Below are 14,634 nucleotides of genomic sequence, written 5' to 3'. Positions count from 1 at the left end.
TTCAGCTGTTTCTTCATAAAAAGGAGAATGGATGTGGGGAAGTGGCAGCACCCTCACAGGGAAGAATTTGTTCCTTCTATCTAACCTAGACTTGCCCTGTTTCAGTTTGAACCCATCACCCCTTGTCCTATCACTCCAGTCCCTGATGAAGGTCCCTCTCCAGCATCCTTGTAGCCCCCTTCAGCCATTGGAAGCTGCTCTGAGGTCTCCACGCAGCTTCTCTTCTCCAGGCTGAACAGCCCCAATGTTCTCAGCCTGTCTTCATATGGGGGTGCTCCAGCCCCTGATCATCCTCGTGGCCCCCTCTGGACTCGCTGCAACAGCTCCACGTCCTTCTGATGCTGAGGACACCAGAACTGCAACTCATCTCTGTTTAAAGACACCGTGTATATTTCACTGCACATGTCCTGTGATTAAATGTCTGTGGGCAAAGGTCCCTTATCTCAGCAGGTGTGATTTTAGTGTTCTAATGAACCAAGTTCCTCTCAGCACGCAGTTATCTCATGTTTTGCTGAGCTTTCCAAAGTCACTCCTGTATTTTTGACCATGGGGTTTCTTCCTAATCTATCTGAAGTGAGATTTAGATCTTAGGCAGAAGTTCTTCCCTGTGAGGGTGCTGAGGCGCTGGCACAGGGTGCCCAGAGAAGCTGTGGCTGCCCCATCCCTGGCAGTGTTCAAGGCCAGGTTGCACACAGGGGCTTGGAGCAACCTGCTCTAGTGGAAGGTGTCCCTGCCCGTGGCAGGGGGTTGGGGCTGGAGGAGCTTTAAGCTCCCTTCATCCCAAAACACTCTATCACGGTTCGTGCCGCTTCTCCTGCCCTGAGGAGATCCCCCCCCTCGGGGTCTCCCCTCACGTTCTCCCTCGGACTCCATTTCCCATGCTGCCCCGCGGCCCCCGCGCCCTCCCATTGGCTGCCGATGGTGCCCGCTCTGTCCCAGCAGCCGGACTCCATTTCCCGTCGTGCCCCGCGGGAGCTGCGGTGGGTCTCAGCCAATCAGCGCGGCGCCGCCTCGAGGGGCGGGCCCGGCGGCTGGCGGGGGGAGGCCGTTTAAAGTGGCGCTTGCGGCGCGGGGAGGGGATGGCGGAGCCGGCCGACTATCCCCCGTTCCAGCTGGGGAAGCCGCGCTTCGAGCAGGTACCGCCGGCCGCGGGGAGGGGAGCGGGGAAGGGCAGGGACCGGCGGCGGGAGGCGCTTCCCCGCAACCCCCGTGCGCGGCTCCGTGTCCCCGCACCCCCCCTACCCCCCCCCACCCCGGGTGAGGAGAGACCCCCGCTCCCCTGCCCCCGCCCTCCCCCGGGGCTGCGCGTTGATTGGCTGGCTGCTTCGCAGCCCCCCCTCGCGATTGGTCCGCGCTAGTGTCACTCAGAGCCGCCGCCCCCCGCCTCGCGGCGGCTCCAGCGGCGGGCGGTGATTGGCGCGTCCCGCCGTGCCCCTGTGGCTCTGAGCGAGGAGGGGGGGGGCGAGCGTGGAGCACCAGAGCCGCGGGTTCGAGCCCCGCGGCCGCCGACAAGGGCAGCGGGGTTGGCTGGGTCCCGGCGCACGGCGTGGCCGCAGCCTTCCCACCGACTCCGGTACGGGGCGGCGAGCACAGGGTTGTAGGGAGGTGAGGAGCTGCCTCCGGATGGGAGCGGGGCCTCCACTGCAGGGTCCCGGTGGTAGGAAGGAGCCGACGGGTGAAGGAGCCAGAGCCGGTCCCCGGTTGTCCCTTTGGCCGCCTTAGAACGGGCTGTGGGTGCCAAGGGTTTACCTGGCCACCCCATGGGGTCTAGGTCGTGGCAGGGCAGAGGCTGATGCTCATGGAGTGGCATCGTGTGGGGTGTTGGAGGTGAGGGAAGGTGGCTTGGGACGGTGTGTGAGGCTGGAGCATGGTGAGGAAGGTCTGTGGAGCACAGCAGCCGGGTGAGGAGATGCTGGTGCAGGGCTCAGAGGTGCTCGTCCCTGCTGCCGCCTTCCACAGCTCGTTCGTAAGCACTCTGAAGGGTTCCTACCACCCCACAGCTGACAAGGACCACTCTTCATTCCCATAAACCATCCTTCTGTCGCTCTTGAGCTGGGCAGGATTCCTCAGGAGAGGAATGAGCCATTGCAGCTACCAGCTCAAGAATGAGTCTGCTCATTAATATGTGTCTGTGACTATTGGGGCAGTCTCCAAGGAGACTCTTCCCACCATCCACATGAAATCTGCACAGGACCACTATTTGCCAACCATCTGACTCGCTAATTGCAGCTCGCAATTGACCAAAGCCACCCATTTGGGTTGCTGGGAGTCCAGTTGCTGATTCCCCATAGGGGCCAGCTCTTTGCTGGTGGATCTCCGTGCCTCTTTTCCCCACCACCTGTATGGAAGGACATGGCAGGGAACCTCCTTGGAGCAACACAAGGAAGAGGTGACTTCCCCGTGGCAGGAGCCTGCTCGGCTGTGTGAGCCGAGGGATGCTCAGGCTGGGGAGATGGAGCTTTTTAATAAGGAGATGAGGAGGAGGAGGAGGAGACGCTACTCCCTTCTAGACACCACAGATGATTCGAGGCACACTTGGCAGCGAGTCAGGCACAGAATCGGTGCGTTCTGTTCATTAAGGAGCGACTGTCACTTGTAGCAACATTTAGAAAACGTTTCGAGGGCTATGGCAGGATGTTAATGATGGGGGGGGGTGTGTGTGAGGGAGCTGAGACGTCCCCTCCTCGCTGCCACCCCTGGGAGAGGAGCTGGGTGCATTAACCCTCACCCCGCTGTGGAACCCACTGGCATAAGCACCCCTGGGACTGCGTCCTTTGGGGGTGCATCGCCAAAGGGCTGTGCTGAGCATTGGCAATCATTCCCCTTCTCTTCTGTAGTGGTTTTATTCCTTTCCTGTGACACATCCCGCCCTCATCACACGACCCAACAGAACTGAAGTTGTTCATCTCTAGGGCAGATGGTTATAGTTATTATTATTAGGTTGGGGAGGCACTGGAATGGGTTGCCCAAGGATATTGTGAATGCTCCATCCCTGGTGGTGTTCAAGGCCAGGTTGGAGGAGTTTTGGGTGACATGGGTTAGTGTGTGGTGTCCCTGCCCATGGCAGGGGGTTGGAACTGGATGATCTTAAGGTCCTTTCCAACCAAAACCTTTCCATGATTCTATGATTTCCCTCATCTTGACCTTGGGGTTTGCCACCAAACTTCCCTCCGCAGTGCAGGGGAACAACACGGTGAGCCCAGTGGATCTGCAGCTCTTAAACACCCAGATCCTTGTCTATCTGTGCCTTTCCCATTCTGTTCAGTGGCTCTTTGCAAGGGTTTATCTGGTTTTAGGATCTCGGTGTTGGCTGATAAAGGATGCTTTGCTTGTCTTGGAAGGGATTAGTGCCGCTTCAGGTGGCTGCTTAAATTCCAGCCATAGCCCTGTGTGATGCCAGCACTTATTTTCCTCTGCAGCACTGGCTGGGAGCAGGTCTGGGGCTGGTTAAGGGAAGGTTTGACTAGAACTGGGGCTGGAAGTGATGCAGGGAGCTGATCCCTGCGGGGGGAAAACAAGGAGAAGTTGTGTGTGAGGAACAAAACCCTTGGAGAGCAAACTCGGATCTGGTTCAGAGGAGCTCAGGGTGGTTTCCTTCCCTTGGCACCACCTTAGCAGCTTATGAAATCCTCTTTTCCCCTCCCTTGTTTTGCAGTTTACTGGGTTTTCTTGATATCTGGGCAAGTGGGTTCTGCCAAGTCACCTTTATTTTGGATTTCTTTGCTGGAAAGAGCCTCTTTCTCCCAGTGGAAACCGGCTATTTTTAGGTGAAAGATGAAATGAGGACTCTCAGGCTTGAGAATGTGTGAGAAGGGCTTAATTTTCTGATGAGTAGCTCTGATTTGTGAGCTATACCCTACTTTTTTCCCCCTTCTTTTTTTCCTTAAGGATTTCAGTGCTCCTTCTTCTGAAGCCAGAGTTCAATGTGTGTTCCCAGTGCTCTGGGGTCTTTGCCTGTAGCCCAGGTATTTACCGTGGCAAAATAGATGCATTTTCTATCAGAAGACTTGAGGAAACCTTAACAGCAAGGGTGTAAATAAGATGTGGGTGCTGCTGTTTGCTACCCAAGGGGGTAAAATGCTGGAGGAGGTTAAATTCTGATGTTTTTATGGGGGTCAGCCCTCTATAAAGTAGTATGAGGTTGTCCTGGTTAGTGCAGGAGGACTGGAAGCACAGGACAAGAGTGAGGTGTCTCCTTCCCAGCTGAGGTTGAGGGTGATCGTCTCAACAAGCACAACTCATGGACATAAAAAGGAGCCGCAGATCTTAGATCCCTCAGAGGAAGGAGATGGAAATAAAGAGGAACAAACCCAAACCAGCCCCATAAACATCTTCTATCCCTTGACCAGCTCTGTAAACAGTCATGGAGCACGTGGTGTGCTCAGGAGGGTTGATCCTGTTGGTCCCACATGCCGTTTCTCTCCCTGCACCATTAACAGCATTGGTGGGGATGTGCTGCTGTCAGAGCTTGACCTTGCAGAGGGTTTAAATGCTCGAACTTCACACATGCCCCTCTCAGAACAGGCTCATGAGGACGTTAGTGCTAAAAATTGTTGTTTCCTGCTCTTCCTATGCTTTAATCTGGTGAGTTTAAAGCCCAGCCAAGGTTTATTACCCCTCTTATCAAAACCACTGTGTGCCTCCCGTGTCCAAGATAACCCTTGCAATAACACACAGATAAAGATGTTGTTGATTAGATGCACTTCTCAGGAGCTTAATGCCTTGCAGCTTGCACACTGTGGTTGCCAAAAGCCCAGTTACAGGCAGCAGGAGGAACCAGAGCTGTATTGCAATGGGAACACAAACGTTTCTCCTTGTGCTGCTCAGTGTGAGGTTATTTTCCACCTTAAGAAAGTGAATGGAACTCTTCTCTCCTAAAAGGTCATCACTGTCATAGAATCCCAGCCTGGTTTGTGTTGGAAGGGAGCTTAAAGCTCCTCCAGCTCCAACCCCTGCCACGGGCAGGGACACCTTCCACTAGAGCAGGTTGCTCCAAGCCCCTGTGTCCAACCTGGCCTTGAACACTGCCAGGGTTGGGGCAGCCACAGCTTCTCTGGGCACCCTGTGCCAGCGCCTCAGCACCCTCACAGGGAAGAGCTTCTGCCTCAGAGCTCATCTCAATCTCCCCTCGGGCAGGTTAAAGCCATTCCCCTTGTCCTGTCCCTCCAGGCCCTTGTCCAAAGCCCCTCTCCAGGTTTCCTGGAGCCCCTTTAGGCACTGGAGCTGCTCTAAGGTGTCCCCTTCAGGAGCCTTCTCTTCTCCAGGCTGCCCCAGCCCAGCTCTCTCAGCCTGGCTCCAGAGCAGAGCTGCTCCAGCCCTCGCAGCAGCTCCGGGGCCTCCTCTGGCCTCGCTCCAGCACCTTGGTTCATAAGTGCTTCAACTCTTGCCTATGCAAGTCCATCCCAGTGTGTACAAGCAGCTTGAGATGGGGTTGGAATGTGTAAAGTGGTGTTTGCTCTCACCAAACATGACTCTCTCAGCCCTGAAGATGTGCTGTCCCGGTTTATCCTGTACAATCCATTGGGTCCTGCACACACGCTTGCAGGTGAATTGCAGAGCAGAGAAGGGAATACAGACACCTTTGGGCTTGATGTTTATCTGGGAACTTCACAGAACCTGCCAAAACCAGCCATTCCTTGACTTTTTTACATCTCTATCAGCCAGGATTGGATTTTAAACAAGGAGTTTGGTTTTGTGTTTTGTCCTACAAGACATAAACCCCGTGTAACACCAGTGAAAGGTTTCCATGCTGCTTCCTGGTGCATTCCCATTCATGCTCAGACCTGTCGCTGAAGGTACTGAGATGCAGCAGCTACTCCTGAGCCCACACAGGCTCTTTGATATTTCAAGTCAAACTGAGAGCATCAAACAACAGAGTCCACAGCCTTAACCTAAGCTTGCACTGGGCTCACTGCAGCGTGTGTGCAGTTACACAGCTCTGCTGCCTGGCCCTTGCCAGAGTCCCATTGCTCAGCAGCTTGAATTCTCCTACTTTTGTTTGGTTCAGCTTAAATCTCTTCCTAATTAATTTAAAGCTGACGTAAGGCTGAGTTTTTAGCTCAAAAAAACCCAACCCAACCACCACCCCAAAAATCTGCCTGCCTCTTGCTCTGGCTTAATTAAATGCTGTTTGAAATCACACTGCAATTAAATTGGTGCAAGTTGTATCTCCTGTTCTTCCCAGGGCTGCCCACTTCTGAGGAATCAGAGGATCCCAGACTGGTTTGGGTTGGAAAAGACCTTAAAGCTGATCCAGTTCCAACCCCTGCCATGGGCAGGGACACCTTCCACTAGAGCAGGTTGCTCCAAGCCCCTGTGTCCAACCTGGCCTTGAACACTGCCAGGGATGGGGCAGCCACAGCTTCTCTGAGCACCCTGTGCCAGCGCCTCAGCACCCTCACAGGGAACAACTTCCTGAGATCCCAGCTCAATCTCCCCTCTTTTAGGTATCCTTTAAGGAATCCTCACCCTCTTTAAGGTGATAACCAAATGGTTACTAATAGTCACTTACCTGTCTATCACTGTCCTTCTTCACACTTCTTGAGCCTTCAAGGAGTAGTTTTCTTCCTAGTTGTTATCTGGGAATCAGCTGGATCTGGCATCTTTAGTAAGCTGGGTCTGTGATGTGCAGCTCCCGTCCTTGCTCTGAACTGCTGTGCCATGGAAGGGAATTAATATTCCCAACCGCTTTGCAGGACTTCATCTTGCTGCAGGCTGATGAGAAGTGGTCCCAAAATAGCTGCCATTAATCACAGGGAATTTGTGTTATTCACTTGGCTTCCAGATAACTGTTTACTACAGCAAATGTTGCAGGAATCAAATGGTGAAAAGGCCATAGGTGGATAGTGGGGAGCTGAAGGTCAAGGTTCTGAGTGTCTTGTAGGCTTCATCCCTGCATGAGGGCGATGGCCAGAGCTGGAAATGATCCTGTTGGAAGGGAACCATCCTGAATTCTCACTTCAGTCTGGGTCTTGCTGACTGCAGCGTGCTGCAGAGCTGCTGCTGTGCTGCTCACTGAGTGGTGCCTGGTTGTTTCTGTGCCCCAGGGCTTGGTCCTCTCCCGGAGCCATGGAATCCCAGGTTGGAAGGGACCTCAAGGATGTTCTGGTCCAAGCTTTCCAGGCACAGCATGACCTAGACTAGATGTTCCAGCACCCTGTGCAGCCCAGTCTTAACAGTGTCCAGTGTTGGGGAGTCACCACTTCCCTGGGGAGATTATTCCAATGGGTGTTCTCAATGTGAAACATTTTCCTCGTGTGTCCAGTGGGAATGCCCTCAGGATTAACTTGTGCCCATCACCCCTCGTCTTTCCCATGGGAATCTTTGTAGAAAGGGAGTCTCCATCTTCTTTGTAGCCACCCTTTAAATACTGGAACAATCTCATCCCATTCACTTGTCCTAACAACTGTTGGTTTGCTGGGTGGATGCAGAGCTGGTGTGTCTCGTTCAAACCTTGTAGGGAGCTGGCAATATCTTGCTTTCCCCTTACTAAATTATAATGGGCATGGAATGATGGAGAAAGGATGGAGGATAAAGGGTCAGAAGGAGGTATGGGAAAAGAAAGCAGTTCATGTATGATGTACAGTAGAAGATGATCATAGAACCCCAGCCTGGTTTGTGTTGGATGGGACCTTAAAGCTCCTCCAGCTCCAACCCCCTGCCACGGGCAGGGACACCTTCCACTAGAGCAGGTTGCTCCAAGCCCCTGTGTCCAACCTGGCCTTGAACACTGCCAGGGATGGGGCAGCCACAGCTTCTCTGGGCACCCTGTGCCAGCGCCTCAGCACCCTCACAGGGAAGAGCTTCTGCCTCAGAGCTCATCTCAATCTCCCCTCTGCAGGGTAAAGCCATTTCCCTCGTCCCGTCCCTACAGGCCCTTGTCCAAAGTAGAAGCCCTTCTCAAAGTATTCTTGTCTGTGCTCAGCCTGCAAAACTGTTGTATTTTGGCAATTAATTCCTACTTATCCTGTAGAAACTTGGAAAGTGTTTGGATTGGGATTGGAGAGCAAAATCTGCTCTGTTCTGTGAGATCAGTTTTGTGGTTATGCTCATGAAGGTGTCTTGATTTGCAGTTGAGGCGCTGGGGTTGGATCTGATTTAATTTTCCCCTAAATTTCTGAGTTATTGGATTTGGGGTTTTTTGCCTTTTGTTTCACCTGCAGCTCTGTGAAAGCAAATACCAGGCTTTAACTAAACACATTCTGTTGGCTTCTGGTCAGGAGGCTAAACCTGGGAAGCAGGAAGCAGCCTGGATGATGGAAAAGCAACCACCAAGGTCTAGCAGTGAAGCAGCTTTCCATGGTCATCTGAAAAGGGAAACCACAAAGTCCCATGGCTGGACAGGAAAGACAATGGATGTTTTTGGTCAGGGGCTGGACACTCGTGGTAAATACATACATACTGCTGCTTAGGAGGGCTGAGCAGCGAAATCAGAGGGATGATGTTTAGATGCAGCTTCAAGAAGACAACTTTGCTCTTAGGTTGTATTTGGTCTCATTTTAGGTGGTTTTCAGAGAGACCACAGCAAAGGGAGCTGCTGATAAGGAAAAATGAGGTTCTCCTTCACCAGAGGTTAAAAAACCCACAACAAATCTCGTTCACACTCATACTCCTTAATTGTTTTGGGGCTGTTCTTTTCATGGCACAGTGTAAGGAACCAGGAATTGACTTGGAGATGTTTTAGGTGTAAAACTGAGGACTTCCACCCCTCTCACCCTGCCATTCATCTCGCTTTCATGTAGCTCTCTCCATCCAAGACTGACCTTGATTTGCTGCTTTTCCCCTGGTTTTTGTGATCTCTGCACATGAGGGCATGAAGCAGGATGGGGAAAATGCTTTTTTTACCCATTAGAATGTTTTCTTCCCCAGTTGCTTTATTAACAAAGCTGCTCCCTCCAGAATCCTGGCCTGGATGTGGGATTGAAGGAGATTCAATGCAGTTGCCTCATTTGGAGAAACTTGGACTAACTTAATGTCTTCTGCTGTGCTGTCCCACAGTGGTGATGAGGGATGTTGAGCTGACCTGTGAGCATGCTGAGCCCATCAGGACATGTTAAAGGATAACTCACTGTCATGGGACTGCAGGTCATCCTGTTTCTTGGAATCTGGGGCAGAGAGCAGGGAGATTGTGGCTTTGATCGGTGTGATGGAGATAGATTGGGCCTCAGGGTGACAATAGCCTTCTGCCGGAAGGGCTGGGTGGTGGTTGAGCTCCAGAATCCCCTTCATGGGAAGCATTTAAGAGGGGTTTTTCGCTTCCAGGCAGCTCACAGCAACAGGAAGAAGCACATTTATGTGAGTGCATCTTAGAGAGCTCATAGTAGTGCAAAAACAATGTGGAAACCACAGCTGATGAGTTGGGTCTTGTTGCCTGCTCTAGGGGATGGAGGATGGACTCGAGCGTGGTTCTTCATGCTCACACATTGCTTCAGGATGCTGTGCTGTCCTTCAGAAGGGTCTAGACAGGCTGGAGAGATGGGCAGAGGAACCTTTGGAACAGCAAAGGCAAGTGCAGGGTCCTGTCCCTATCGAGGAACAACCCCATGCACCAGTACAGGCTGGGGGCTGACCTGCTGGGAGGCAGCTCTGCAGAGAGGGACCTGGTGGACAACGCGTTGTCCAGGAGCCAGCAGTGTGCCCAGGGTGGCCAACAGTGTCCTGGGCTGCTTGAGGAAGAGCATCGAGGTAGGCTGAGGGAGGTGATCCTCCCTCTTTGCGCTGGTGAGGCCTTACCTGGAGAACTGTGTCCAGGTCTGGGCTCCCCAGTACAAGGGAGACCTGGAGCTCCTGGAGTAAGTCCATTGAAAGGCTACTAGAATGATTCAGGGGCTGGAGCATCTCTCCTGTAAGGAAAGGCTGAGGGAGCTGGGACTGTTCAGCCTGGAGAAGAGAAGGCTCAGGGGGCATCATGTATAGAAGTATCTGAAGGGAGAGTGTCAAGAGAATGCGACCAGACTCTTCCTTATGGTGCCAGGCAATAGGACGAGAGGTGATGGGCATAAACTAAAACACAGGAAGTTCCACCTGAACATGGGAAGAACAACTTTACTGTGTGGATAACTGACCATAGGAGTAGGTTTCCCAGAGAGGTTGTGGAGTCTCCTTCCCTGGAGATACTCAAGAATCATCTGGACACAATCCAGAGCAATGTGCTCTAGGTGACCCTGCTGTAGCAGGGACATTGGATGATCTTAAGGTGCTTTCCATGCCAAACCATTCTATTGCCCTCAGTGCCATAGGTTAGTGGTGGTCCTGGCAGTCCTGGGGTGATGGTTGGACTTGATGATCTCCAAGGTCTTTTCCAACCCAGCTGATTCTATGATTGGACTCAATGACTACCGATGGTCCCTTCCAGCCTCAACCATTCTGTGTTCTCATTTAAACCACGTACTTACACTGTTCTCTATTCCCGGTGCTGTTTGGCATTGAGCAAGCACAGAAGGATGGGCAGTGGGAGAGGGATGATGGTACGTGGGAGCTCAGGATAACGTGAGGAGGGCCCAAGTGACTCATGGCTTAGTCATGGCACTGCCTGCACAACTGGCAGCAGCGACGTGGAGGACGGTGGCATCTGCAGAGGGTTTTAGACTGAAAACCAAAGGAAGGCAGCAAAGCATCAAGCCCACAAAAGCTAGGAAATACCAGAATTAGTGTTAACGAAACAGATGCTAATTAAACCCCACGGGGCTTTATTTCTGGGGCTATTTTGTTCAGTTGTGGGGTTTTCTTTTCTCTTTTTAGTGGAGAACATGGAAAAACAACAGCAGAGTTTTGCGAGGAGCTGAGGATGGGGTGTTGCAATGTGAGGTCCTGGGAGCTGCTATTACAGAGGCAGTTCTGCCTGAAGAAGTAGGTGGCATTATTGGTATTCCTCTTGGTGGATCAGTGGAGAAGAACCAGCATGTTTGATGAACCGATGCCAGGCTGTGATTAAATGCCATTCTCGCTGCTGCATCTATGTTCTGCTCCTTTATTTATAGCACATTTCTGCATTACAAACACAAAGGGGTTTGCTGCACGTGGCTGGGGAGCACCCAGGGCAAAGGGTGCTCAATTGTCAAGAGAAAGTGGAGATCCATCCACGAGCTGTGTCCTTTCTGCATCTGCAATGGGCTTCGAATTCTGCTGGGGAGAAGCCATGGGAGGGAGAGGAGCTCCTGCACTGGGATGCACTGGTCTGTTTGGCCTTGCTCAGGTCCAGATGAGAGTTTAGGCTGTGGTCAGGCAGCACTGGCACTCAGCCTATATCTGTATCCATATGGAAGAATCCAGACTGGTGTCTGAGTGAGAGACTGGGTGAAGCAGCCCTGAGGAGAAGGACTTGGGGGTGTTGGTCACTGAGAAGCTCCCCATGACCTGGCTTCAGTGTGTGCTTGAGCCCAGAACCCCCCCGTGCCCTGGGCTGCACCCCCAGAGCGTGAGCAGCAGCTCAGGGAGGGGATCCTGCCCCTCTGCTGTGCTCTGGGGAGCCCCCCCCTGCAGTCCTGATCCAGCTCTGGGGCAACAGCACAAGAGGGACGTGGAGCTGCTGGAGCGAGGCCAGAGGAGGCCACAGAGATGCTGCGAGGGCTGGAGCAGCTCTGCTCTGGAGCCAGGCTGAGAGAGCTGGGCTGGGGCAGCCTGGAGAAGAGAAGGCTCCTGAAGGGGACACCTTAGAGCAGCTCCAGTGCCTAAAGGGGCTCCAGGAAACCTGGAGAGGGGCTTTGGACAAGGGCCTGGAGGGACAGGCCAAGGGGAATGGCTTTAAACTACTTGTTCCCTTGTTGAGACTTTAAACTCTTTTTAGGCCATTTGAAAATCTCATTTCACAAACCTTTGTTCCAGTGCTGTACAGGTGGAGGGGTTTCTTCACATTAGTCTCTCCCCAAATCAGGGACCCTGCGAGACGGGTGTTAGAGGGAACAAGGACAAGCAGCAGAGGGACTGGGATAAAGACATCACAGGGTGGGAATTCCATCGACAGCACCACTTCATGTGGGAAGTCTGGAGCTGTGCCTTGGGGTTTTGTGGCCTCAGGCATCTCCCAAGTGTCCCATGGGGAAGCAGGCAATACTGCATTTTGGGGGGGGGGAAAGGAAAGGATGTTTTAGCAGCTTGATAGTATCCCTTTATTATAGCATCTATATTAGTATCCTGCTAGTAGCAATGCTGCTATTAGCAGGGCCCAAAGCCTCATCTTTTCCTTTCAGACTTCCTACCACAGGTTAATAGCTTCTGTATTACTTCTTTTTCAGTTGCTACTTAGGAGGAAATAAAACCTTTCTCTTCATTAGTTTCTAACTGAACATGTTTTGTTTTCCTCCTTGTTTTCCAGACTTCATTTTATGGCAGATTCAGGCACTTCTTGGACATCATCGATCCGCGCACTCTCTTTGTGACCGAGGTAATGTATATGCACCTTGTTTTCTGAAAGTCCTGTTTATTAGACAGGTTTAGATTAGAAACAATCTCTTCTGTGAAGAGCAGGGGTAATGAAGCCAGGTTTCCAGTGGATTTGTGTCTCACAGCTGATTGATTGCCCAACTGAGCTCTGGTCAATCCGTAGCCTAAACTTGCTTTTTATTAGACATCGGTGAATCCACACCAGTCAGTCTCCCATCTCCCTCCAGTCACTGGGGAGACCCCCTACTGGTTTCAGCCAAATTTGACAGGGATTTAGTCTTCTCAGAAGGAATATTCCTACAAGTCTTTATGGAATAAAATGCAGGTGAGTAGATGAGGGAGTAAATACTTATTCTCACGGAGAACGTGGGTTCACACCACAGTTTTTCAGTGCCTGCACTCAAGAAAACCTTTTCTGAGCGAGGTGGTGTAGTTTTTCCTTAGTTATTACCCTGTTTGTAACAGGCTTTTGGGTTTCTGGCCCATTTATGTTTTGTCCAGCTTTATTGCATTTCCCTGTTCTCATGAAAGAGTTGTGGGGAATACATTAGAGGAAATATTTCAACTGGTGGTCTTTGGTTCTTCCTGTTGGCCAGAAAACTCTGGATTTTGCTTCCAGTGAAGGGCAGCTGCTTTTTCCTTTTCCTTTCTCTATTTTATTTTGGTTTCTTTTGAGGTGGGATAGTGTAAGATGAAAATAAATGTTCAAGCAATACTCTAAATACAGGGAGCTGAGCCGCTCGTTGTAGCCGATGGTGAACTGAGTCCAGTTCCTCACACACGGTGATGGTGGAGGTGGTGAAAACACATATTTTAGATCCTGAAAGGTTCTGTAGATCTTGTACTTTAAAATGGGTCTTGTGTGTGTGTATATATGCATATATGAAGCCATATGAAGACAGGCTAAGAAAATTGGGGCTGTTCAGTCTGGAAAAGAGAAACTGTGTGGAGACCTCAGAACAGCTTCCAGTTTCGGAAGGGGCCTACAAGGATGCTGGAGAGGGACCTTCATCAGGGACTGTAGCGATAGGACAAGGGGTGATGGGTTCCAACTGAAAGAGGGGAAGTTCAGGTTAGATCTTAGGCAGAAGCTGTTCCCTGTGAGGGTGCTGAGGCGCTGGCACAGGGTGCCCAGAGAAGCTGTGGCTGCCCCATCCTGGCAGTGTTCAAGGCCAGGTTGGACACAGGGGCTTGGAGCAACCTGCTCTAGTGGAAGGTGTCCCTGCCCGTGGCAGGGGGTTGGAACTGGATGAGCTTTAAGGTCCCTTCCAACCTGAACCATTCTATGCTAACTAAAAGCTGTTTGGTTTCCTTTGATAATTGAGGTGGCAAATTAAACTCCACGAAGGGTGTGATGAGGAAGCAGCAGTTTATGGAGAGCTCCTTCCTGCTGACAGATGGCTGCATCTTCCAGGCCCAGGGTTCTCGGGGAACAAATAAATCACTGTTTGTCTTGGAGGAGCTCACTAGCAAATGGGAAAAAAAGGGAGATAAATGAGTCTCTGATGAGAGTGGAGGTTAATCCCATGGGAATTGAAATAATACAGGGTTTTTCTACATCCTATTGTAATTGCTGTGTGTTACATCATTGCATCCTACTGGTGGCTGTGTTTGGAGGAAGGATGAAGTGATCCCTCTGAGTGGGGGAAACCAGGCTCAGTGATATGAAGTGTAACGAGCCTCAGTGACAGTCCTCTCTTACTCATTTCTTTTTCAATAAAGCAAATCCTCAACACCATTAAAACCTTCTTGTCTTTGAAAGGTTCTTGAGCATTAATCCTCAAGGGGTACATATCCTCAAGGGATATATCCTCAAGTGGATAGAGTCCGTGCCCATGGCAGGGGGTTGGAACTAGTTGAGCTTAAAGATCCCTTCCAACCCAAACCATTCCATGGTTACATGGCAGGGGCAGTTGGAAAGCAGTTGCTCCAGTTTTCTCTTTAGTGGGTTGTAGTAGAATTAATTATCTGTATCAAACTTACCTACTAATTTGACTCTCTTTCTGAGTGCATCTGATACTGAAACAAGGCACGGACCTCGTGTCAACGGCGCATGTCACCTCTAAAGAGGAGGTTTCCTTGTGTGCTAATTCATATCATAACTGGTTCCTAATGAAATCATCTTTTGGCAGCAGCAAATTTGCAAACTTCTCCCAATAAGCAGGAAATGTGTCAGCGCGGAGGTCAAACCCGACGAGGCCTGTCACTGAGACCATGAGGAACCCCTCAGTGGGTGTAATGCCTGTTTTCGAA

General features: G+C 51.4%; 1 protein-coding gene across 3 annotated transcripts in view; it reads left to right on the top strand.

Moving 5' to 3' along the window:
* The first annotated feature begins 1,043 nt into the window (after positions 1-1,043).
* The window catches only part of SFXN5 (sideroflexin 5), a 101,038-nt gene continuing 87,447 nt past the window's right edge, over positions 1,044-14,634 (top strand). For 2 of the 3 annotated variants that reach the window (XR_003992158.1, XM_030491414.1), the window contains exons 1-2: positions 1,044-1,136; positions 12,314-12,382. Coding sequence is in view for 1 of the 3 variants with exons in the window: in XM_030491414.1 (XP_030347274.1) it covers positions 1,080-1,136; positions 12,314-12,382 (126 nt within the window). In the remaining 2 variants the exon portion in view is untranslated. Of the gene's footprint in view, positions 1,137-1,461; positions 1,574-12,313; positions 12,383-14,634 lie in introns of those variants that run through there. The other variant, XM_030491415.1, reaches the window with a different exon arrangement.

The sequence above is a fragment of the Strigops habroptila genome, chromosome 7, assembly GCF_004027225.2.
Source record: "Strigops habroptila isolate Jane chromosome 7, bStrHab1.2.pri, whole genome shotgun sequence".
NCBI classification, from domain to species: Eukaryota; Metazoa; Chordata; class Aves; order Psittaciformes; family Psittacidae; genus Strigops; species Strigops habroptila.
Note: the sequence above shows the minus strand (reverse complement) of the source record. Positions and strands in the feature narration are given on the sequence as shown.